Raw genomic sequence first — 24,750 nt, 5'->3', positions numbered from 1 at the left:
CGGCTTTGAGAAAAAGATGGGGGGGAAATCCGCAATCGCCAGGTGATAATTGTCAGAGCGCGCGGTTTGGATAAACACACATGCAGCGGAAGATCAGCGAAGAATCACTGGCACCAATAAAGAGGCTGAATCCTGTTTGGCTATCTACAAAAGGTTTACTAACAAACGGATAACTCACAAGACGACATATACAGACAGAGTACAGAGAGCAGAGGGCAGAGAGCGAACAGATAACACAGTGAGCTATTTATAACCACCTCTGCTGTCTGATGCAATACACAGTTAACTCTTTACACACTCGCATAGTGGACAGCAGACAGTGCATGATGCAATCTCCAGTTCACATTGCAACACTATAACTCAATTACATTTCAACAACTCTATATACAATCATTCCCACTTCAACAATAATGAGGAACAGCCGTTAGACCAGAATGCTAGATTGCTTATGAGAAACCTGCCTCCGAGGCGTTCTCTTAGAATTCTGGCTAAGAGACTGGGTGCTCAAGGTCATAGAAATGTGTTCATGTTTTGGTTTATTTTTTGTTTTTTTTTTGTATCAGGAGCAACCGGAGTTGCTTCTGGAGTGAGAGAATTGGCCGTCTGCAAAGACCTTGCCCAGGGGACGCCCGGATGTTTTTGATGTTTTTACCATTTATTTATTTATATATTTATTTATATTTATTTATTACATCACTTCTACCCTGCCCTTCTCACCCATCAGGGGACTCAGGGCGGCTTACAATATAAACATACATATCAAAAAAACAGTTTTCATCAAATTAAAAAAAAAAATTAAAAATCCATCAAGATTATAAAATTACAATAAAATTAAGAATCCTTGTGGGAGGCTTCTCTCATGTCCCCGCATGGAACTGGAGCTGACAGAGGGAGCTCATCCACACTCCCTGGGTGGGATTCGAACCTGGGGAATATGTCTATAACCCTCCCAACCTTCAAGTTACTGTGGGAGGGTTATAGACATGAGATTGTACTGAGCCTGTTCAGACTCAGGACTCCGTTTTGTAGTCAGTCTGCTTTACACCTCAGTGAAGGACCCTCCGGTGGCCTAGGGGAATAAAAGCCTAGGCTGGAGCTGGAGCTGACAGAGGGAGCTCATCCACACTCCCCGGGTGGGATTCGAACCTGGCAGCTTTCAAGTCAGCAACCCAACCTTCAAGTCACAAGGCTTTTATCCCCTAGGCCACCAGAGGCTCCTTCATGTCTTGTTGCAAGAATGGGCAAATAGAAAAGGTGTTTGGGACAGAATCTCAGATCAAGCAACGTCGCTTCCTGGGTAAGATCTGACGTGATCCTGGCGAATCTTCCAGTGTTCTGCTCAAGTTTTTGCTGTGTCTTCGGAATATAATTGGCTTCTCTATTCTTGTTTTGGATCTGATGTTTTGGACTTTGCTCCGGGAATCTTGTTCATGTTTCGAGCCCTGCTATTTAGGGATTTTGGAGCCCCTGGTGGCGCAGTGTGTTAAAGCGCTCAGCTGCTGAACTTGCGGACCAAAATGTCCCAGATTCAAATCTGGGCACCCGCTGTTAGCGCCAGCTCCTGCCAACCTAGCAGTTCGAAAACATACCAATGTGAGTAGATCAATAGGTACCGCTTTGGCGGGAAGGTAACGACGCTCCATGCAGTCATGCCGGTCACATGACCTGGAGATGTCTATGGACAACGCCGGCTCTTTGGCTTAGAAATGGGGATGAGCACCAACCCCCAGAGTCGATCACGACTGGACTTAACGTCAGGGGAAAGCTTTACCTTTACCTATTTAGGGATTTAAGGGCTGGCTTTTGGACTCATGTTTCTTTTTTGCTTTTAGACATTTATCTTTGCTTTTACTTTTCTATTATTTTGTCAATAAACTGCTGATATAATAACTAAACACAGCTGTCTATTCTAAACAATATCTGCAAAATGTGCACCACGATAAAGGTTCAAACCATAGAACACAATATGTATATTGTTAACCCTTCAGTTAACCCTTCATCTGGAGTAAACCTGGGAACCAGTAGTAAACGGCTTATGTAAACAGCTTGTAAACAGCTTACTTCGGCTCACAGCCAGCTACTCTAAAATAACATCTATTTGACCATTTATTGTCAACAAACTGAAGCTACAGCCTATTGACTGCATTTACAACCTGAGGAGTCCTATAGAACTGCTCCAAGACTACAGAGACTTTGATTTGTTTTGACTCCAAGCCAAGTTTGAGCCAATTGATTAGCACACTGATATATTGAGTTTTACAGCATATTACATGCTGGATGTACACATACTGTGTCGCTAACAAACTTTAGTTGGAGTCTTGTTGATATATGTCTGATATATGTTTTATATTGAAAACTGCTCTGTGTAGTATTTAAATCTGGATGATTGCAGTCTATAAATCTTATTATTATTTGTATTATTGTTAACATTATCTATATATATAAAAGAGTGATGGCATCACGGCGACCCACAAAACAACTAAACTACAAGCCCCCCAACCTCGAAATTTGACAACACAACCCATCATCCACGCCTCTAGGTTGATACAACAAAAAGAAAAGAAAAATAAAGTCCTAATTAGAGAGAGAGGAATAATTGTTTTTATCCAATTGCTGCCACTTAGAAGGCTCTAAGCTCTGCCCACTTGGTCTCCTAGCAACCCACTCAGCCCAGTGTTAATAAAAGAATAAGAAATAAAATAAATACAAATAATACAATAAAAATAATTAAAAACACTAAAAATTAATATAATAAAATACCATAACAAAATAACTAAAAATAATACAACAAAATAATAAAATATAATAAATAAAAAAGATGTTACAATAAAATTAATTTAAAAAATACAAATAATGTCAAATAAAAATTCCACAACAACTTTTAACCAATAGCACCACCACTTTGCCACAGCAATGCGTGGCCGGGCACAGCTAGTTATGTATATGATGCTCTAATATACATATTGTGTTCTATGGTTTGAACCTTTATCGTGGTGCACATTTTTCAAATAAACTGCTTATACCAAGTCTGCTTTTGTGGTGTGTGTTGCGAGCAAAGTGGGGTGCAACAGGTGGCGGGACAGGGACCGGACGGACTCTAGTTCTTTGCAGAAGAGAGAACGTTCGGTCCCTCTGAGCCCCACACCCTCTTTTTGTCAGAGTAATGCTCACAGCGTAGCAGCAGATGAATGACGTCAGTGGAGCGCAGAACGAAGGAACGTCAGAGACGATGTTAAAAAGTATTTACAAAGTTTTACTTGACAAGACAAACAGACTTGCAGACAATAGACATAGCACTCTAGTCAAACAGCACAGATCTCATCTGATGCAATCAGCTATATACAAACACACTTGTAGTCTGGACACTCCTCTCTGGCTCCAGCCACATATCCAAGGTCAATACAGCTTCTTACCAAATTAACTCTTTACACACTATAGCATTTCCTGGATGATGCAATACATGCTAGACACAAATTTCATTTAAACACTACCAATACACAAATCCCACATTAACATTTTTTGGGTCCAGGAGAGGATGGCCAAGATGAAGGCCGGCGAGGCCCGGCTGGAGGCGGACAAGCGGCGGCTGAAGGAGGTCCTGGACGCCTCGGAGGGCCGGGGCACCAGGCTGGAGCTGCTCCGGCGCTCGCTGGAGGGGGAGCTGCAGAGGGCCAGGCTGGGGCTGAGCGACCGCGAGGCCGAAGTCCAGCTGCTGCGCGACCGCCTCGAGGTCCTGCAGAGACAGGTAGGGCCTGGGTTTCTGTTTGGGGGCGGAATCAAGGACGAGGGAGTCGTGGGGGGCTGGGTCCTTGCATCCTGGCCCTTGAATTACAGTATTTATATCCCGCCCTTCTTTCTCACCCCGAAGGGGACTCAGGGCGGATTACAATGAACACATATATGGCAAACATTCAATGCCAACAGACAAACAACATACAGTATAGACAGACACAGAGGCATTTCTTCCTTTTCTTCCTTCTTGAATTTTTTATTTATTATTTTATTTACAGTATTTACATCCCGCCCTTCTTTCTCACCCCGAAGGGGACTCAGGGCGGATTACAATGAACACATACATGGCAAACATTCAATGCCAACAGACAAACAACATACAGTATAGACAGACACAGAGGCATTTCTTCCTTTTCTTCCTTCTGTTATTTTTTATTTATTATTTTATTTACAGTATTTACATCCCGCCCTTCTTTCTCACCCCGAAGGGGACTCAGGGCGGATTACAATGAACACATATATGGCAAACATTCAATGCCAACAGACAAACAACATACAGTATAGACAGACACAGAGGCATTTCTTCCTTTTCTTCCTTCTTGAATTTTTTATTTATTATTTTTATTTACAGTATTTATATCCCGCCCTTCTTTCTCGCCCCGAAGGGGACTCAGGGCGGATTACAATGAACACATACATATATGGCAAACATTCAATGCCAACAGACAAACAACATACAGTATAGACAGACACAGAGGCATTTTAACATTTTTCCAGCTTCACGATTCCGGACACAGGGGGAGCTGTTGCTTCACCGTCCACTAGTGGCTGTACTTCCTCATTCCTTTCCTCGTGTTTTGCTGGCAGTTTTATGTTGTTGTAAATTAGTTAAATTAGCCTCCCGCATAAAGCATACCCAAATTTCCCTACTTGACAGATGCAACTGTCTTTCGGAACTGCATAGGTCAACAGCAAGCTGGGCTATTTAATGGTCGGGGGCTTAACCTGACCCGGGCTTCGAACTCATGACCTCTCAATCAGTAGTGATTTATTGCAGCTGGTTACTAGCCAGCTGCGCCACAGCCCGGCCCCTTGAGACTCGTCTTCCGTTCCCCACGGCTGACCCTCCAGGTGTCGGAGAGCGAGGCCAAGGCCGGCGCCTTGCAGCTGTCTCTGGACCGCAGCGGCCTCTCTCTGGCCAAAGCCACGGAGGCCGAGAACTGCCTGAAGGAGAAGCTCCAGAGCCTGAGTGCCTCCCTTGCTGAGAGCCACAGCGCGGCCGGATCGGCGCAAGAGAAGGCCCTGCAGTTGCAGAAGGCCCTGGCGGCCAGCGAGCACGACCGGAGGGTCCTGCAGGTAGAGCCAAGCCGCCCTATCACCCGGTCTGGGGCTCCGGCCTCCTCCATCTCCCGCTCATTGCTCTCTGGGCCGTTTCAGGAGCGGCTGGACGTGGCCCGGCAGGCGGCCTCGGAAGCCAAGAAGCAGAGCGGGGGCCTCTCGGAGCGGCTCCAGGCGCTGACCAGGGAGGCGGCCGAGCGGGAGATGCAACGGGAAGAGACGGAGGCCCTGGCCAGGCAGCGGGAGGAGGTGAGTCCTGGGAGGGGCACCAGAGGCCGGCCAGACGGCCCCCGGTCAAGCAGAAATCTCCTGTAAGCAATATTAATGCATTCCTGAATGTAAATATATTGCTTACAGGAGATTTGTAAATATATGAGGAATTTACATGTGAGAGTGAATATAGGATGGGAGCATTTTAACATTTTTGTCTTCCACTGCAATCTAATACTAAAAAGGTTTCTATGATATCAAAAAAGAATATATATATATATCTACTAGCTGTGCCCGGCCACGCGTTGCTGTGGCGAAGTATGGTGGTATGGGAAATAAAGTATTGAGAAATTGGTGGTAGTTAAGGTAAAGGGTCCCCTGGGCTGAGTGGGTTGCTAGGAGACCAAGTGGGCGGAGCTTAGCCTTCTAACTGGCAGCAATTGGATAAAAACAATTATTCCTCTCCCTCTAATTAGGACTTTGTTTTTCTTTTCTTTTTGTTGTATCAACCTAGAGGCATGGATGAGGGGTTGTGATGTCAATTTTCGAGGTTGTGGGGTGTTTACTTTTGTTGTTCTGTCCGCTGCCGTGATGCCATCACTCTTTTATATATATATATAGATATATATATACCCTGTTTCCCCTAAAATAAGACATCCCCAGAAAATAAGACCTAGTAGAGGTTTTGCTGAATTGCTAAATATAAGGCCTCCCCTGAAAGTAAGACCTAATAAAGTTTTTGTTTGGAAGCATGCCAGCCGAACAGAACACCAGAGCATGCACGATTGATAAATGTACGTACCATAAAGTGTTGTACATGGAAATAATGGTAGTAATAAGAAATTCTTGATAGGATTCATAGTTTATCTGGTTATGCTGGTTTAGTATGACAACTACTGTACAGTATATAATAAATGTTCATTTTTTGTTCAACAATAAATGTGAATTCTTCTTCATGGAAAAATAAGACACCCCCTGAAAATAAGACCTAGAGCATCTTTGGGAGCAAAAATTAATATAAGACACTGTCTTATTTTCGGGGAAACACGGTATATATATATATACACATACATACTAGCTTTGCCCGGCCACGCGTTGCTGTGGCTTATGCTTTCAGAGTGTTGCTCTTTATTTACTGTCCTGATTTTAGAGATTATATTGTTCTGTATTATTATTAATCGCTTTGAATGCGGTTTCCTGCTTCTTGGCAGGGGGTTGGACTGGATGGCCCATGAGGTCTCTTGCAACTCTACTATTCTATGATTCTCTATCACAGTAATTATTACATATTATATTTATAATCTTATACTATCTGCTTAGAACTGGATTATATGAGGCCCCTTCTTCACAGCTGTATAAAATGCACACTGAAGTGGATTATATGGCAGTGTGGAGTCAAGATAATCCAGTGCAAAGCAGATAATATAAGATTCTAAATGGGTTATATAGCTGTGTGGAAGGGCCTTGAGTCTACACTGCCATATAATCCAGTGCAAATTAAATAATCTGTGGAAGAAGCCTAAGTGAGGCCTAAATCTGCCTGTCCCCTCGGCTGAGTTGGTTGCTAGGAGACCAAGTGGGCAGAGATTAGTCCTCTAACTGGCAGCAATTGGATAAAAACAATGATTCCTCTCCCTCTAATTAGGACTTTATTTTTCTTTTCATTGTTGGAACCTAGGGGCAAGGATGGTGGGTTGTGCTTAGTGTTTCTGGGATGTGTAGTTTTGTTGTTTTGTCCTAGGCCGAAATTTCATTACCCTTTTATATATATAGATGTTGCAAGGCCCTTTCTAACAATTATCATTATACTATTGTGTACATAACAACACAGTACACATGCACATTAGGCCCAAGTCTCTGTTGTTGTTGTTGTTGTTATGCATGACTAAAACCGAGGGGCTCCTGACTCAGTTTCCCTCAAAGGCCGCCCTCCCTTTGCAGCGGCTGCTCCAGCACCAGGAGGGCGAGGCGGTGGCGCTGCGGGGCCTGCAGCGGGCGCAGGAGGAGCGGCGCATGTTTCAGGAGCGGATGGGCGCCCTGCAGCGGGCCCTGGCCCTGATGGAGGGCGAGAAGCGCGAGGCCGAGCGCGGGGCCCTGCGCCTGGAGAAGGACCGGGAGGCCTTGCGGAAGACCCTCGACAAGGTCCGCGCGGGGACCCGAGGGCGGGGAGGGGACGGGGCACATCCCTGGGGAAGGGTCCCACCGCAGCCCCTTCTCTCGGCCCCGCAGGTGGAGCGCGAGAAGCTGCGCAGCCACGAAGACTTGGTCCGGCTGTCGGCAGAGAAGGGCCACTTGGAGCAGGCCCTGGCCGGAGCAGAGCAAGAGCTGGCGGCCGCGCAGCAGCAGATACGGAGGCTGGAGGTAGAGCCCCCCAGAGCCCCCTCCCCACCCATCCAGGAGCACATGAATGGGGAGGGTCTCTTGCCTTTAAGCCCACTTGCCCAACAGGGACCCCGAGGTAGCCCTCCTTGGTGCCCATCTCCTTGCTGCCCACTGACCACAGGCTCTTTCTCCCTTCGCAGGAGCCCCGTCCGGAGCCGGCCCTGGAGGCCAGCGAGGGAGGGGGGCACCGGCAGAGGGTCAAGGCCCTGGAGGAGCAGGTGAGACCCCCCCCGACTGGACCCCCCTCCACCCCAGCACCCCCACCCCAGACCCAGATCCCACCCTGGCCTCCCACCCCACCCCACCCCGGACCAAGACCCCACTCTGGACCCCCCACCCCACCCCGGACCCCCCCACCCTGGACTCCGACCCCACCCCACCCCGGACCCACCCCGGACCCCGACCCCACCCCAGACCCACCCCGGATCCCGACCCCCCCGGATCCTGACCCCACTCCGGACTCCAACCTCCCTCACCCCAGACCCCGACCTCCCCACCCCAGACCCCACCCCGGACCCCCCTGGACCCCGACCCCACCCTGGACCCTGACCCCTCCCTATCCTGGACCCTTACCCCCCACCTCGGACCCCACTCCGGACCCCCCTGACCCCCTCCCTACCACTCACCCCAACCCCGGACCCCCCCCCCCCCACCCCAGATTCCGACCCCTCCCTATTCCGGACCCTTACCCCCCACCTCAGACCCCACTCCGGACCCCCTCTGACCCCCTCCCTACCACTCACCCCAACCCCGGACCCCCCCCACCCCAGACTCCGACCCCTCCCTATCCCGGACCCCGACCCATCCCGGACCCACCCTGGGCCCCAACTCCCCCCACCCCGGATCCCCCCCTGACCCCATCCCACCCCAGACCCTGACCCCTCCCTATCTTGGACCCTGACACCCCCACCCCGGACCCCAACCCCTCCACCCCTCAGACCCCGACCCCTCCCTACCCTGGACCCCGACCCCCCCACCCCGGATCCCACCCCACCCCACCCTGGATCCCAACCCCTCCCTACCCCAGACCCCACCCCACCCCACCCCGGACCCCTCCCTATCCCGGACCCCGCCCCCCGACCCCAGATCCCAACCCCCCGGACCCTGACCCCACGGCCCACGTGCTGAAGGGCTTCCTCTCCCCACAGATCTCCCTCCTGAAGGAGCAGCTCCAGCGGGAGACCAGGAAGGGCTTCTTCCCACCGCCCGCCACCATCCTCTCCGGGAAGTAGTCCTTCCGAAGGCGGCACCGGAGCTCTTCCGGGTTTCTATAGGACCAGAAGGGCCCTGCCTACACTGGTTATAATGCAGATCGGACAGGGTTGTATGGCAGTGTAGACTCATAACACTAGGATTACATGTCCCTGGGTTCTGAATGTCATTTCCTAATTGGTAAATGCAAACTGCATCCTAGGGCAGTGTAAATGGGCTTGCTGTGATTTTATATGCTTTTAATAATGTTTAATACTGTTTTGATACCTGCATATTTGTATATTTTGAGTTAGATAGATAGATACAACCATGCTTTTAGTTGTGAGCCGCTTTGAGTCTCCGTGTGGAGAGGAAAAGCGGGATATAAATAAGCATAATAATGTGTTGTCGAAGGCTGTTGTGGCCGGAATCACTGGGTTGCTGTGAGTTCTCTGGGCTGTAAGGCCATGTTCCAGAAGCATTCTCTCCTGACGTTTCACCCACACCTATGGCAGGCATCCTCGGAGGTTTGTGAGGTCTGTTGGAAACGAGGCCAGTGGGGTTCATATACCTGTGCAATAATGTCCAGGGTGGGAGAAAAAACTCTGTAGAAAGTTTATAGGTTGTGTTTCTTCCTCAGCTTCCCTCTGCGGTCAGTGGTTCCCCGAGGCAGGAAGCAGCCAGGCTTTGAAGCTGCAAGGCTGTTCAGTGCTACCCAAGGTGGCCAATGGCAACATTCATACTGTCCTCCCACCCTGGACATTATTCCACAGGGATATATATATATATATATATCAACCTCACCTGCCGATTTCCAGCCTGCCATAGATGTGGGCAAAGCGTCAGGAGAGAATGCTTCTGGGACATGGATAGACAAGCCCGGAAATCTCACAGCATCCCAAACATATTAATAATGTGTTTTTAACCTACCATGTTTCCCCGAAAATAAGACAGTGTCTTATATTAATTTTTGCTCCCAGAGATGTGCTAGGTCTTATTTTCAGGGGATGTCTTATTTTTCCATGAAGAAGAATTTACATTTATTGTTGAACTAAAAAATGAACATTTATTATATACTGCACAGTAGTTGTCATCACAAACCAGCAGAACCAGACAAACTGTGAATCCTATCAAGAATTTCTTGTTATTACCATTATTTCCAAACAAAAACTTTGCTAGGTCTTACTTTTGGGGCAGGCCTTATATTTAGCAATTCAGCAAAACCTCTACTAGGTCTTATTTTTTGGGGATGTCTTATTTTCGGGGAAACAGGGTATGTTGTTGCTGGGCTTGGTCGGGGAGATGGAGGTGTGGTACAAAAATAATGTTGTTGTTGTTATTATTATTATTATTATTATTATTATTATTAAATAACTACAATAATCATAATAACGATGGTAGCTTTGGACCCCATAAGAGCCCTGTCTCATTTGGAAAGGGAATGAGGCACACACCTTTTGGGGTGAAGTGGCCCCCAAATAATAATAATAATAATAATAATAATAATAATAATAATAATAATAATAATAATAACGAAGGGGTAAGTTCCTTCAACCGGGTCCTTCCTTGCACTGTTTCTTTCGTCTCTGTGACCAAATTTTGTAAACATGTAGACCTTCCGCATTTGCATAGTTCGCTTACCGGTTGAGCCGTCCCTGACTCCAGATCACGAATAGGCAAACTTGGGCCCTCCTGGTGTTTTGGACTCCAACTCCCACAATTCCTAACAGCCTACCGGCTGTTAGGAATTGTGGGAGTTGGAGTCCAAAACACCAGGAGGGCCCAAGTTTGCCCATGCTTGGTATAGACACTAATATATTTCTCTAGGGTTTTTCTATAATGTAAACCACTAATCAGGGTAAACTAGGGGGAAGTTATTTTTGTAAGGATGGGAATAAAAGCTGTCTTGTCCCACTCGCTTGGTCTTCCTCCTCTTCCTCCTCCTTCCCACAAAACCTCCCAGGTTTCCGTTGGAACGGTTTAGCTTCACAACCAGTCTGGACACTTGTTCTCGTTTTAATGGTAGGGGCAGTCGCTCATACAAAAAAGGGTGTCGGCGAGTCGAACCCGCCGCTCGGGGCTCGTAACAAAGAACTCGTGCCGAGGGATACAAAACGCGAGGGGGGCCGTGAACCGATCCGGGGGTCCTTTAGCCGCTTCCTTTGGCATCGAAGGGGTTCAGCACCCGCCGCAGCTCCGGGCGCAAGAGAGGCCCACGGTCTGGCACAGGCCACTCGTGGCCAGCACCCCACACTTGGAGAACTTGTCGCGGCAAAGGTCCGCTGCAAAGGGAGGAAGGGACGGGAATTCAGTTTCAACGAGAAGCAACGACATAGCATTTGATAACAATAACACTGTAATGTAATAATACTAATCTACATATAGACTAGCTGTGCCCGGCCACGCGTTGCTGTGGCAAAGTCTGGTGGTATGGGAAATAAAGTATTGAGGAATTGGTGGTAGTTAAGGTCAAGGGTCAAGGTTTTTAATTCATTGTGATATTTTGATGGTAAATTTGTAAATACAGTAATTACTACATAGTATTGCTGCAGATGGAACTACTTTTTCTGTCAAATGTGTTGTATAACATGATGTTTGGTGCTTAATTTGTATAATGATGACCTAATTTGATGTTTAATCAGCTTTTCCTGAATCCCTTCTTCTTATCCAACATATTCACTTATCCAACGTTCTGCCGGCCTGTTTATGTTGGATGAGTGAGACTCTATTGTATATTTATAATCTTATATCATCTGCTTAGAACTGGATTATATGAGGCCCCTTGTACACGGCTGTATAAAATGCACACTGAAGTGGATTATATGGCAGTGTGGAGTCAAGATAATCCAGTTGAAAGCAGATAATATAAGATTATAAATGGGTTATACAGCTGTGTGGAAGGGCCTTGAGTCTACACTGCCATATAATCCAGTGCAAATTAGATAATCTGTGGAAGAAGCCTAAGTGAGGCCTAAATCTGCCTGTCCCCTAACTGAAACCTGGCTGTCCCTTGGTTGCTAGGCAACCAAGTGGGCAGAGATTAGCCCTCTAAACTGGCAGCAATTGGATAAAAAAAATTATTCCTCTGTCTCTAATTAGGACTTCATTTTTCTTTTCTTTTTGTTGTATCAACCTTGAGGCGTGGATGATGGGTTGTGTTGTCAAATTTTGAGGTTGGGGGGCCTGTAGTTTTGTTGTTTTGTGAATTGCCGTGATGCCATCACTCTTTTATATATATAGATATATATATACGAGCTGTGCCCGGCCACGCGTTGCTGTGGCATTGTCTGGTGGTGTTGGTGAAAAATTGTTGAGGTAGTGGTGGTATTCCTTCTACCATGCAGGAGGACACAATCCAAGCACTCCTGACAGATGGCCATCCAGCCTCTACATAATAATGATGATGAAGATAACAACAACAACAACAATAGAAGCATAGAATCCAAGAGTTTGCAGAGACCCCTCAGGGCCATCCAGCCCAACCCTTTCTACTATGCAGCAGGACACAATCCAAGCATTCACAACACATGGACAATGTATAAAAACTGCACACTACTACACAGGGACATTGACCCTAGAACAGACATTCAATACCACCACTACCTCAACAAGTTCTCACCAACACCACCAGACAACGCCACAGCAACACGTGGCCAGGCACAGCTAGTAAGATTATAAATGGGTAATATAGCTGTGTGGAAGGGCCTTGAGTCTACACTGCCATATAATCCAGTTAAAATCTGATAATCTGTATTTTATAGGCAGTGTGAAAGAGGCCTAACTGTGCCTGTCCCCTGGGCTGAGTGGGTTGCTAAGAGACCAAGTGGGCAGAGATTAGCCTTCTAACTGGCAGCAATTGGATAAAAACAATGATTCCTTTCCCTCTAATTAGGACTTTATTTTTCTTTTCTTTTTGTTGTATCAATCTAGAGCCGCGGATGATGGGTTGTGTTGTCAAATTTCGAGGTTGGAGGGCCTGTAGTTTTGTTGTTTTGTAGGTCGCCGTGATGCCATCACTCTTTTATATATATAGATCTATACTACAACTTCTGAACTAGTGCAATATAATGTGGTATAGTAATATAGTACAATATAATAGCATTAGAAATAATAACATTGTAATGAAATAATACGAATATTTACTGTATATACTCGAGTATAAGCCGACCTGAATATAAGCCGAGGCACCTAATTTTACCACAAAAAAAAAAAACAGGGAAAACATTGACTCCCGTATAAGCCGAGGGTGGGAAATTTCAGAAATAAAAACAGATACCAATAAAATTACATTAATTGAGGCATCAGTAGGTTAAATGTTTTTGAATATTTACATAAAACTCTAATTTAAGATAAGACTGTCCAACTCTAATCAAATCATTATTCTCATTTTCTTCAATGTAAATGTGCTTATGTATTCTTTTAATAATAATAGGGTACTAATATATTATAAAATATTAATAATGTCATAGGATTTATATTTTATATAGTACAATATAATATAATATAATATAATATAATATAATATAATGGTAAGTTATATATTAATACTATTGCAGTGTCTCTCAGGGAAGCGGAAGGCCAAGGCTTACTTACCTCTGAGGAGCTCCTCGTGGGCACAGACCGTGCGGACGCAAATCTCCTTGTTGATCACGTAAACCCTGCGGAGACTGGAGGGAGGAAACATTTCCCGACTCTAAGAGCTGTTCAGCAGTGGAACTCCCTGCCTCGGGGGCTGGTGGAAGCTCCTTCCTTGCAGGCATTTAAACGGAGGCTGGATGGCCATCTAGCATGGATGCTTTGATTGTGCTTTTCCTGCCTGGCATCATCAGGTTGTTGTTATTATTATTATTATTATTATTATTATTATTATTATTATTATTATTATTATGCTAGGGCTTGATGGCCATCTGTTAGGAGGGATCAGACTGTGCTTTTCCTGACTGATACGAGAGCTGGATTGGCTCTCTTTGAGGTCTCTTCTAACTCTAGGATTCTATTATTATTATTTTATTATGACACAGCAAACACGATAGATATGCTGGATTTCAAAATCACAAGTCGAACACTTCCCAAGTGTCTAGGACTGTGTGATGTATTATTATTATTATTATTATTATTATTATTATTATTATTATTATTATTATGACACAGCAAACTAGATAGATATGCTGGATTTCGTATCACAAAATCACAAGTCGAACACTTCCCAAGTGTCTAGGACTGTGTGATGTATTATTATTATTATTATTATTATTATTATGACACAGCAAACACGATAGATATGCTGGATTTCGTATCACAAAATCACAAGTCGAACACTTCCCAAGCGTCTAGGACTGTGTGGTGTATTATTATTATTATTATTATTATTATTATTATTATTATTATTATGACACAGCAAACAAGATAGATATGCTGGATTTCGTATCACAAAATCACAAGTCGAACACTTCCCAAGCGTCTAGGACTGTGTGGTGTATTATTATTATTATTATTATTATTATTATTTTATTGTATGACACAGCAGATCCCAGTCGGGTGGCCTTTTGCAGTTGGCAGATTGTGATTTTGTCAATGTCTATTGTTTCTAAACGCCGGCTGAGATCTTTTGGCACGGAACTTTCCATGCAAGGTTTTGTGGTGCCAGCTGTCAGCTCTAGTTTGTAGTGCGGTTTTCTTGTACTGATTCTTTGTCTGCTGTGCTTTGAGGAGTTTCTGGTTTTTTACTTCAATCAGAGCAGGTTCTTCACTTTGCTTTCCATATTCTGCCAGGGCATGTTCTTCTTCTTTGACGGCTTGTTTGACTTGTAAGAGTCCTCTGCCCCCTGATCTTCTAGGCAGATATAGCCGGTCAACATCACTGAGAGGGTGCAGTGAATGATGATGATGATGATTATTATTATTATTAAGCAGAGGCTGAATGGCCCCTGGCTCTCTTCCAACTCTAGGATTCTATTACTATTATTATTATTATTATTATTATTATTATTATTATTATTATTATTAGGCCGGGCTGTGGCGCAGGCTGGTGAGCAGCCTGGTGCAATAAATCACTCTGACCATGAGGTCATGAGTTCGAGGTGAGCACCCGTCAATTAATAAGAACAAAAATAGCCCCTGCTCGTTGCTGACCTAGCAACCCGAAAGATAGTTGCATCTATCAAGTAGGAAATAAGGTACCACTTGTGAAATGGGGAGGCTAATTTAACTAATTTACGACGTTGGAATGAAACGTCGGAGACGTTGGGCGAAACGTCAGGAGAGAATGCTTCTGGAAAATGGCCAGACCGGGTTGTGCTTTTCCATTTCTCCCGACCCGGAGACTCACCTGTAGAAGCAGATCTCGTTCAGGCATTGCTTGCAGGGCTTGTGGACCGAGTAGAGCCGGGTGCAAGGGTACTGCTCCTCCTGGCAGTCTGGAAGGAAGGAAGGAAGGAAGGAAGGAAGGAAGGAAGGAAGGAAGGAAGGAAGGAAGGAAGGAAGGAAGGAAGGAGAGGGATTCCCCGAGAGAGACCCCCACGGACCCCCACCCCCGGGGCCTCCCTGCACCCGTGGCACGCATGGGCACCTACCCAAAGGTCCGGGCTCCGTGGGCTCCGTCTCGGCAACATCTGGCAGAAGGAGGAAGAAAGAAAGACCCGTGAGAGAGAACTAGGAAATGTCCCAGAATTAGCCCCCCAGGACAGGGAAGGAAGGGAAGGAAAAGGAGGAAGGAGAGGAAGGATAAAAGGAAGGAAGGAAGGAAGGAAAGAGGGAAGGGAGGATGGAAGGGGAAGAAGGGAAGGAGAGGAAGGATAAAAGGAAAGAAGGAAGGAAGGAAAGAGGGAAAGGAAGGACAGGAAGGAAAGGAGAAAGAGGAAGGAAAGAGAAAGACATGAGGGAAGAAGGAAGGAGAGGGAGGAAAGAAGGGAAGGGACGATGGAAGGGGAAGAAGGGAAGGAGAGGAAGGATAAAAGGGAAAAGAAAGAAGGAAGGGAAGAAGGAAAGGAAGGAAAGAAAGAAGGAAAGAGGGAAGGGAAGGAGGAAGGAAAGAAAGACGGGAGGGAAGGGAAGAAGGAAGGAAAGGAGAAAGAGGAAGGAAAGAGAAAGACAAGAGGGAAGAAGGAAGGAGAGGGAGGAAAGAAGGGAAGGGACGATGGAAGGGGAAGAAGGGAAGGAGAGGAAGGATAAAAGGGAAAAGAAAGAAGGAAGGGAAGAAGGAAAGGAAGGAAAGAAAGAAGGAAAGAGGGAAGGGAAGGAGGAAGGAAAGAAAGACGGGAGGGAAGGGAAGAAGGAAGGAAAGGAGAAAGAGGAAGGAAAGAGAAAGACAAGAGGGAAGAAGGAAGGAGAGGGAGGAAAGAAGGGAAAGGAGGATGGAAGAAGGGAAGGAGAGGAAGGATAAAAGGAAAAGGAAAGAAGGAAGGGAAGAGGGGAGGAGAGGAAGGAAAGAAAGGAAAATGGGAGGGAAGGAAAGAAGAAAGGAGAGAGAGAAGGGAGGATGGAAGGGAAGAAGGAAGGAGAGGAAGGATAAAAGGGAAAGGAAAGAAGGAAGGGGAGGAAGGAAAGGAAAGAGGAGAGGAAGGAAAGAAAGAAAGATGGGAGGGAAGGAAAGAAGGAAGGAGAAGGAGGATAAAAGGCAAAGGAAAGAAGGAAGGGGAGGAAGGAAGGAAAGAAAAAAGGAAGGGAAGGAGGAAGGAAAGAGACGGGAGGGAAGGAAAGAAGGAAGGAGAAGGAGGAAAGGAAAGAGGGAAGGGAAGAAGGAAGGGGGAGGAAGGAAAGAGAAAGACAGGAGGGGAGGGAAGAAGGAAGGAAAGGAGAAAGAGGAAGGAAAGAGAAAGACAAGAGGGAAGAAGGAAGGAGAGGGAGGAAAGACGGGAAGGGAGGATGGAAGGGGAAGAAGAGGAAGGATAAAAGGGAAAGGAAAGAAGGAAGGGAAGAAAGAAGGAAAGAGGGAAGGGGAGGAATGAAGGTGAAGGAAGCGAGGAGGGAAGGGAAAGGAAAGAAGGGAAGCAGCACGGAAGGAAGGAAGGAAGGAAGGAAGGAAGGAAGGAAGGAAGGAAGGAAGGAAGGAAGGAAGGGGAAGATGTGGGAGGAAGGGCAAGGGGAGAAGAAAGAGTGAAGGGAAGGAGGGCGAGTGGGGTGCTGACCGTGGGTGGGGGCGGGGATGACCTCCTGCTGGTTCTGCTGCTGGGACTGGAACTGGTGCTGCTCCTGGGGGGTCTGTGGGGAGAGGTCTGCAAGGCAAGGGGGCTCCGCTCAGCTCCTCCGCCCTCCCTCCACAACGAGGACGGGCGGGCGGATGGACGGGCGGGCGGGCGGGGTGGCCACTCACCGTTGCCGGCGGCGTAGTCGTAGTAGTCCTGGCTCTCTAGAAAACCAAGGGCAGAAAAGAAGCGTATGTTCATTTGTGTGTGTGTATATGTTGATTGGCCAGTTTGGCTGCACCTCTTCGGTGAGTGTGGGAGGGTTACTGACATGAGATTGTACTGAGCATGTTCAGGCTCAGGACTCCGTTTTGTAGTCAGTTCTGCTTTACAGCCTCCGGTGGCCTAGGGGATAAAAGCCTAGGCTGGAGCTGGAGCTGACAGAGGGAGCTCGTCCGCGCTCTCCCCGGGTGGGATTCGAACCTGGTCAGCAACCCAACCTTCAAGTCACGAGGCTTTTAGTCCACTACGCCACCGGAGGCTCCAGCCTCTCAATTACAATTATATCTTCGTAGCGGCCTGTCTTTGTCCTTGGGCCATCCAAAGACATAGGTTCTTCAGTCTAACAGCCGAGTAACCTGTGTGCCATTACACTAATTTGTTCAAAGGGCTGACTTCTAGGCATGGGAGGCTCACCTATTTCGTAGGGGGCGTAGGGGGTGTCATGGTAGGCCGGGTCCTCGATGTCGTACTGCCCCTGGGCCAGGAGGGCTGCGGAGAGACACGGACGGAGAGAAGAAAGACACAGAGGGAGGCTCCGGGGGGCCTTGGGACTCCTCCTCTCCCCCCCACTTCCCGGCCACTCACCTGGGAGGTCATACTCACCTGGGAGGCAGAGCAGGACGAGGGACACGGTCTTCATTCTCATCAGGAAGCGAGTGCGAGTGCGCCACCTGGTCAGGAGGCAGAGCAGGGCCATTGGCAGGGAAGGGACCCCCAGGGCATTCAGGTCAGAAATATTTAAAATTAACTAGGTATTTTTAATTACAAAAACAATGTGAGTCAAGCACTCAAAGGGTTAGATAAGCTAGCGGCACCCTGAGGAAATTGAGCGGGCCGAGTGTGAGTCGGCCAAAGCCTGCTAGAGTTAGTGGGCCAAAGCTAGTATTATTATTATTATCATTATTATTATTAAACAGAGGTCAGGTGGCCATCTGTCTGGAGGGCTTTAATTGAGCTTTTCCTACCTGGAAAGGGGGCTGGACTGGATGGCCTTTGGAGGTCTGTCCCAACTCTAGGATTCTAGTATTATTATTATAATCATGATAGTATTATTATTGTTGTTGTTGTTGTTGTTGTATGACACAGCAAACAAGATAGACATGCTGGATTTCGTATCACAAAATCACAAGTCGAACTCTTCCCAAGTGTCTAGGACTGTGTGATGTATTTTCGGATGATGTGTGCAGATGTCAGTCAGGTGGCCTTTTGCAGTTGGCAGATCGTGATTTTGTCAATGTCTATTGTTTCCAAATGCCGGCTGAGATCTTTTGGTGTGCCCATCACCACCGGGACCACCTGTACTGGTTTCTGTCAGAGTCTTTGCAGTTCAATCTTGAGGTCCTGAGAGCGGCTGAGTTTTTCCTGTTGTTTTTCGTCAATGCGACTGTCACCTGGGATGGCGACATCAATGATCCAAACCTTTTTCTTTTCCACAACTGTGATGTCTGGTGTGTTGTGTTCCAGAACTTTGTCAGTCTGGATTCGGAAGTCCTACAGTATCTTTGCGTGCTCATTTTCCAATACTTTTGCAGGTTTGGGATCCCACCAGTTCTTTGCTGCTGGGAGGTGGGACTTGAGGCATAAGTTCCAATGAATCATTTGGGCCACATAGTTGTGCCTCTGTTTGTAGTCTGTCTGTGCAATTTTCTTACAGCAGCTGAGGATATGATCCAGGGTTTCGTCAGTTTCCTTGCACAGTCTGCATTTTGGGTCATCAGCTGATTTTTCGATCTTGGCCTGAATGGCCTTTGTCCTGATGTCTTGCTCCTGGGCTGCAAGGATCAGGCCTTCTGTCTCCTTCTTCAGGGTCCCATTTGTGAGCCAGAGCCAGGTCTTCTCCTTGTCAGCTTTTCCTCCAATTTTGTCAAGGAACTTTCCATGCAGTGTTTTGTTGTGCCAGCTGTCAGCTCTAGTTTGTAGTGCAATTTTCTTGTACTGCTTCTTTGTCTGCTGTGCTTTGAGGAGTTTCTGATTTTTGACTTCAATCAAAGCAGGTTCTTCACTTTGCTTTACATCTTCTGCCAGGGCATGTTCTTTGACTGCTTGTTTGACTTGTAAGAGTCCTCTGCCCCCTGATCTTCTAGGCAGATATAGCCGGTCAACATCACTGCGAGGGTGCAGGGAATGATGAATGGTCATGAGTTTTCTTGTTTTTCTGTCCAAATTGTCCAGTTCCATCTGTGTCCAGTTTATGTTGCCAGCAGTATATCTTATGACAGCTGTGGCCCAGGTGTTTATGGCCTTGATGGTGTTGCCTCCATTGAGCTTGCTTTTGAGAATTTTTGTTCTGTGAGAATTTTCCTTCAAAATCCTTGATCCACCCAGCGTTCTTGTTGTAGTTCTTATTATTTTCCCAAAGTTCTTTCCAGAACTTTGTTGTTGCAGTTTTCTCCGGCTTTAGGGTTACTGTGTCTGTTGTTTGGTTCAGACTCTGGTAGAACCGTCTTTGGTCTGATTGAAACAGCTCTAGTTTGTAGTGCGGTTTTCTTGTACTGGTTTTTTGTCTGCTGTGCTTTGAGGAGTTTCTGATTTTTTGACTTCAAACAAAGCAGGTTCTTCACTTTGCTTTACATATTCTGCCAGGGCATGTTTATTATTATTATTATTATTATTAGTAGTAGTAGTAGTAGTATTAAGCAGAGGTCTCTTCTGACTCTCTGACTCCCTTGAGTGGGGTCTGTGGTGAGATTTCTCTGGCTTTAGGGTTACTGTGTCTGTTGTTTGGTTCGGACTCTGGTAGAACCGTCTTTGGTCTGATCGAAACAGTTCTAGTTTGTAGTGCAGTTTTCTTGTACTGGTTATTTGTCTGCTGTGCTTTGAGGAGTTTCTGATTTTTTGACTTCAAACAAAGCAGGTTCTTCACTTTGCTTTACATATTCTGCCAGGGCATGTTTAGTAGTAGTAGTAGCAGTAGTATTAAGCAGAGGTCTCTTCTGACTCTCTGACTCCCTTGAGTGGGGTCTGTGGTGAGATTCCTTTGCCAAACCCATGGGGAGGGGGCTCGAGGAGGAGGCTTTAGAGAAACCAGATGTTGGGGCCAGGCGGGCACATCTGGGAGCAATCAGGGCACTCTTGCAAAGGAGGAGTGGATGCAAGGAGAGAACAAAAGGCAGCCTCTCCTCCTCCTCCTCCTCCTCCTCCCCCTTTAATGGCTTCCACAGAGTCAACTTCCAAGCCCCCCTCTTCCTCCCTTCACCCAAATTCCAGGAAAAGCAAAGGGAGAGAGAGGCTTAGAAGCCCAGCAAAGGCAATGGAGCTGTTGCTGCCAGGCTAAGGAATGTGCTCGGACACAAAGGCACTCTCCCACTCACTCACTCTCTCACTCACTCTCCTCCATTGTGAGGAGCTTCAGGTCACTTCCCACCAAAGCTGGAGCTTTAGGAAATGTTTCTCTAGTTATTTGGATACATGTCCCCCCTCCCTTCCTGGGCCCCCCATGGCATTACATTTGCCCCCACCCACCCATTGTTACTGACCGGTCCGGAGTCTCTCTCTCTCTCTCTCTCTCTGTTGCTCTGCGCCCAAAGCCGGCTGGACCTCTTCTGCCTGGTTTGCAAAGAGGGGAGAGGAGCCTGGCTGGGGGGGGGGGGGGGGGCGAGGGGGGCCGGGGAAGGAGGGAGGGGCGCTGCCTGGGTCCTAACGCCTCCCGCCCACTCCCGCCGGCAGAGCAAGGCCATGGTCATCGCATTCCCATGGTCATTACAACCTGGTGGTCACTGCAAGCCGATGGTTGTCCCAATACGGCGGTCGTGGCATCCTAGTGGTCACTGCAATCCAATGGTCATCTCAGTCTGCTGGTCATTGCAACCTGTCGTTGCAATCTCACAGTCATCGCAATCTGGTGGTCACTGCAATCCAATGGTCATCTCAGTCTGGTGGTCATTGCAACCTGTCGTTGCAATCTCACAGTCATCGCAATCTGGTGGTCACTGCAATCCAATGGTCATCTCAGTCTGGTGGTCATTGCAACCTGTCGTTGCAATCTCACAGTCATCGCAATCTGGTGGTCACTGCAATCCAATGGTCATCTCAGTCTGCTGGTCATTGCAACCTGTCATTGCAATCTCACAGTCATCGCAATCTGGTGGTCACTGCAATCCAATGGTCATCTCAGTCTGGTGGTCATTGCAACCTGTCGTTGCAATCTCACAGTCATCGCAATCTGGTGGTCACTGCAATCCAATGGTCATCTCAGTCTGCTGGTCATTGCAACCTGTCATTGCAATCTCACAGTCATCGCAATCTGGTGGTCACTGCAATCCAATGGTCATCTCAGTCTGGTGGTCATTGCAACCTGTCGTTGCAATCTCACAGTCATCGCAATCTGGTGGTCACTGCAATCCAATGGTCATCTCAGTCTGGTGGTCATTGCAACCTGTCGTTGCAATCTCACAGTCATCGCAATCTGGTGGTCATTGCAATCCAATGGTCATCTCAGTCTGGTGGTCATTGCCATGTGATGATCATCGCCATCCAGTAGTCATCGCAATCCAGTGGTCATCACAATTTATTCGTCATTGCAATCTGCCATTGCAATCTGATGGTCATTGCATTCTGGTAGTCATTGCAATCCGATGGTCATCGCAATCCGATGGTCATTGCAATCTGGTCATCCCAATCTGGTGGTCATTACAATTTGATGGTCATTGCAATCCAATGGTCATCTCAGTCTGGTGGTCATTGCAACCTCACAGTCATCGCAATCTGATGGTCATTGCCATGTGATGATCATCGCCATCCAGTAGTCATTGCAATCTCGTAGTCATCGCAATCCAGTGGTCATCACAATCTGATGGTCATTGCAATCTCATTGCAATCTGATGGTCATTGCATTTTGCTGGTCACTGCAATCTGTCTTCACAGTCTCATGATCATCACATCCTGATGGTCATTGCAATTTGATGGTTGTCACAATGTGGTGGTCATTACAATCTGATGGTCATTGCATTCTAGTGGTCATTGCCATGTGATGGTCATCACAATCTGATGGTCATTGCAATCTGTCATTGCATTCTGCTGGACACTGCAATCCGATGGTCGTCGCAATCTGGTCTTTCTTTGCAATCCAATGATCACTGCAATTCGGTAGTCATTGAACTCTGGTGGTCATTTTACTCTGTCATTACAATCCGATGGTCATTGCATTCTGGTGGTCACTGCCATGTGATGGTCATCACAATCTGACGATCAGTGCAATTTGATGGTTGTCGCACTCCAACGGTCATCACAATCCGATGGTCATCGCAATCTGTCATCACAATCTCATGATCATCACATTCTCATGCTCATTGCCATGTGGTGGTCATTGCAAATCATCTATTGGACAGATGGCAAGCGATTTAACCTCAGCAGACTAAGAGCCAAAACCAAGGTCACCACAACATGTTATAGAACTCCAATATGCCGATGACAACGTAGTCTGCGCACTCAGAAGACCTACAAGCCACTGACAAATGTCAGTGTGCTGGAAGAAGCAAAGACCACCAGCATTGAAGTGATGCTCCTACGCCATCAACTCCTCTGGACTGAAGGCCACGTTGTCCGGATGCCCAAAGATCACCGTCTCTCAAAGCAGCTCCTCTACTCCGAACTCAAGAACGGGAAATGTAATGTTGGTGGGCAGGAAAAGAGATTGAAAGATGGGCTTAAAGCCAACCTTAAAAACTGTGGCATAGACACTGAGAACTGGGAAGCCCTGGCCCTTGAGCGCTCCAATTGGAGGTCAGCTGTGACCAGCAGTGCTGCGGAGTTCGAAGAGGCACGAATGGAGGGCGAAAGGGAGAAACGTGCCAAGAGGAAGGAGTGACCGGGACCGCCATCCACCTGGAAACCGATGTCCTCACTGCGGAAGGGAGAACATGCAGATCCAGAATAGGTCACCTATGGATCCATCCCCAAGATAGTGGAGACGGAGGACCATCATCCTCAAACTACGAGGGATCGCCAAAGTAAGTAAGTAAACTTCGGTGTGTGTGGGAGGGTTATAGACATGTGATTGTACTGAGCATGTTCAGACACAGGACTCCGTTTTGTAGTCAGTCTGCTTTACACCTCAGTGAAGATGGATCTATGTCTGCTTTACACCTCAATGGAGGTGGATGCCTGTTTGTATGAGACCTCAGTGGAGGTGGATGCAGGTGAAGATTATCATTTGGTGGTCATGGCAATCTGGTCTTTGCAATCCAATGCTCACTGCAATCCGACAGTCATTGCTATCCAGTGGTCATCACAATCAGGGTCATGGCAATCGAAGGAAGGGAGTGTTCCTTCCATCGTGAGAGGTCTTCCTGCCTTGCAAGAGGAGAAGGAAGACTCCTCGCCATGGGGGTTTCCAGGACACAAACCGCTCTTGAGAAAATAAGGAAGACGGAGGCTCGGCGGAAAATAGAATCTGTTTAATCACGCACCTCTAAAATCACATTGACTGGGCTATCACACTCGCAGGACGTTTATTTGGCAAAGGAAAGAAGGAAAGAAAGAAAGAAGAAAGAAAGAAAGAAAGAAAGAAAGAAAGAAAGAAGGAAAGAGGAGGCCTATCCTGGAGAAAGGTCTCTGCAGAACCGGGCTCCTCGCAGTGCAAATCTCAGGCTTGGGATCCGGAAGGGCCGTCCAGCCTCGGTCTGCCCGCAGGCTGAGGCTCGGCCGTCCGGGAGAAGGACGTAAGTGGGGGTCCAAAGGGCCAGGGTCATCTGCCCGCGATGGAGACCCTGCTGCTGGCGATGCTGCGGGCGAAGAGGGGCCGGTCCAGCGGGGGCCACGGGGACGAATCCTGGCGCATCTCCCTCTCCAGCCGCTTGAAGAGCTTCCGGGGAGCCTTCTTGGGACGCAGCCGAGAGCGCAGGCCGGTGAGCAGGCCGAAGTCCAGGCCGGTCTGGAAGAGAGAGAATATCAAGGCCTTGGGGGTGGAAGGAAGAAGAGCACCATCAAAGCCCTCCTGGCAGATGGCCATCCAGCCTCGGCTTAACAACAACAAGAACAACAGAATCCTAGAGTTGGGAGGGGCCTCCAAAGGCTATCCAGTCCAGCCCCCCTTCTGCCAGGAAAGGAGCACCATCAAAGTCCTTCTGATAGATGGCCATCCAGCCTCGACTTAATAATAATAATATAATGACGACAAAGAATAATAAAATAATAATATAATGATAACAACAATAATAATAATAATAATAATAGAATCCCAGAAATGGAAGAGGCCTCCAAAGGCCATCCAGTCCAGCCCCCCCTTCTTCCAGGAAAGAAGAGCACCATCAAAGCCCTCCTGACAGATGGCCATCCAGCCTCAGCTTAATAGTAATAATAATAATAATAATAATAATAATAATAATAATAATAATAGAATCCTGGAGTTGGGAGAGACCTCCAAAGGCCATCCAGCCCAGCCCCCCTTCTGCCAGGAAAGGAGCATCATCAAAGCCCTCCTGACAGATGGCCATCCAGCCTCAGCTTAATAGTAATAATAATAATAATAATAATAATAATAATAATAATAATA

General features: G+C 47.1%; 3 protein-coding genes across 7 annotated transcripts in view; 1 reads left to right on the top strand and 2 right to left on the bottom strand.

Moving 5' to 3' along the window:
• crocc (ciliary rootlet coiled-coil, rootletin) overlaps nucleotides 1-10,767 on the top strand; it is a 55,066-nt gene extending 44,299 nt beyond the window's left edge. For 4 of the 5 annotated variants that reach the window (XM_062965634.1, XM_062965631.1, XM_062965635.1 and 1 more), the window contains 7 exons: nucleotides 3,530-3,745; nucleotides 4,864-5,088; nucleotides 5,170-5,319; nucleotides 7,222-7,422; nucleotides 7,510-7,641; nucleotides 7,803-7,880; nucleotides 8,811-10,767. In XM_062965634.1, the coding sequence (XP_062821704.1) occupies nucleotides 3,530-3,745; nucleotides 4,864-5,088; nucleotides 5,170-5,319; nucleotides 7,222-7,422; nucleotides 7,510-7,641; nucleotides 7,803-7,880; nucleotides 8,811-8,894 (1,086 nt within the window). In that variant the 3' untranslated portion in view covers nucleotides 8,895-10,767. The other variant, XM_062965636.1, reaches the window with a different exon arrangement.
• Nucleotides 10,768-10,851: 84 nt separating this feature from the next.
• mfap2 (microfibril associated protein 2) lies at nucleotides 10,852-20,859 on the bottom strand. Its single transcript, XM_062965657.1, has 9 exons — nucleotides 20,735-20,859; nucleotides 17,862-17,929; nucleotides 17,673-17,747; nucleotides 17,165-17,200; nucleotides 16,980-17,066; nucleotides 15,426-15,464; nucleotides 15,182-15,269; nucleotides 13,447-13,520; nucleotides 10,852-11,135 (listed from the first exon to the last, which is right to left on the bottom strand). The coding sequence occupies exons 2-9, from the start codon at nucleotides 17,902-17,904 to the stop codon at nucleotides 11,032-11,034; spliced, it is 546 nt and encodes a 181-aa protein (XP_062821727.1). The 5' UTR covers nucleotides 17,905-17,929; nucleotides 20,735-20,859; the 3' UTR covers nucleotides 10,852-11,031.
• Nucleotides 20,860-23,808: 2,949 nt separating this feature from the next.
• atp13a2 (ATPase cation transporting 13A2) overlaps nucleotides 23,809-24,750 on the bottom strand; it is a 48,512-nt gene continuing 47,570 nt past the window's right edge. The window contains exon 29 of the mRNA XM_062965637.1: nucleotides 23,809-24,129. Within this exon, the coding sequence (XP_062821707.1) occupies nucleotides 23,944-24,129 (186 nt within the window). The 3' untranslated portion in view covers nucleotides 23,809-23,943. The remainder of the gene's footprint in view (nucleotides 24,130-24,750) is intronic.

Source organism: Anolis carolinensis, unplaced genomic scaffold (genome assembly GCF_035594765.1).
Source record: "Anolis carolinensis isolate JA03-04 unplaced genomic scaffold, rAnoCar3.1.pri scaffold_15, whole genome shotgun sequence".
Taxonomy (NCBI): domain Eukaryota; kingdom Metazoa; phylum Chordata; class Lepidosauria; order Squamata; family Dactyloidae; genus Anolis; species Anolis carolinensis.
The sequence above is the reverse complement of the archived record's forward strand: the minus strand, read 5'-3'. Positions and strand labels throughout refer to the sequence as shown.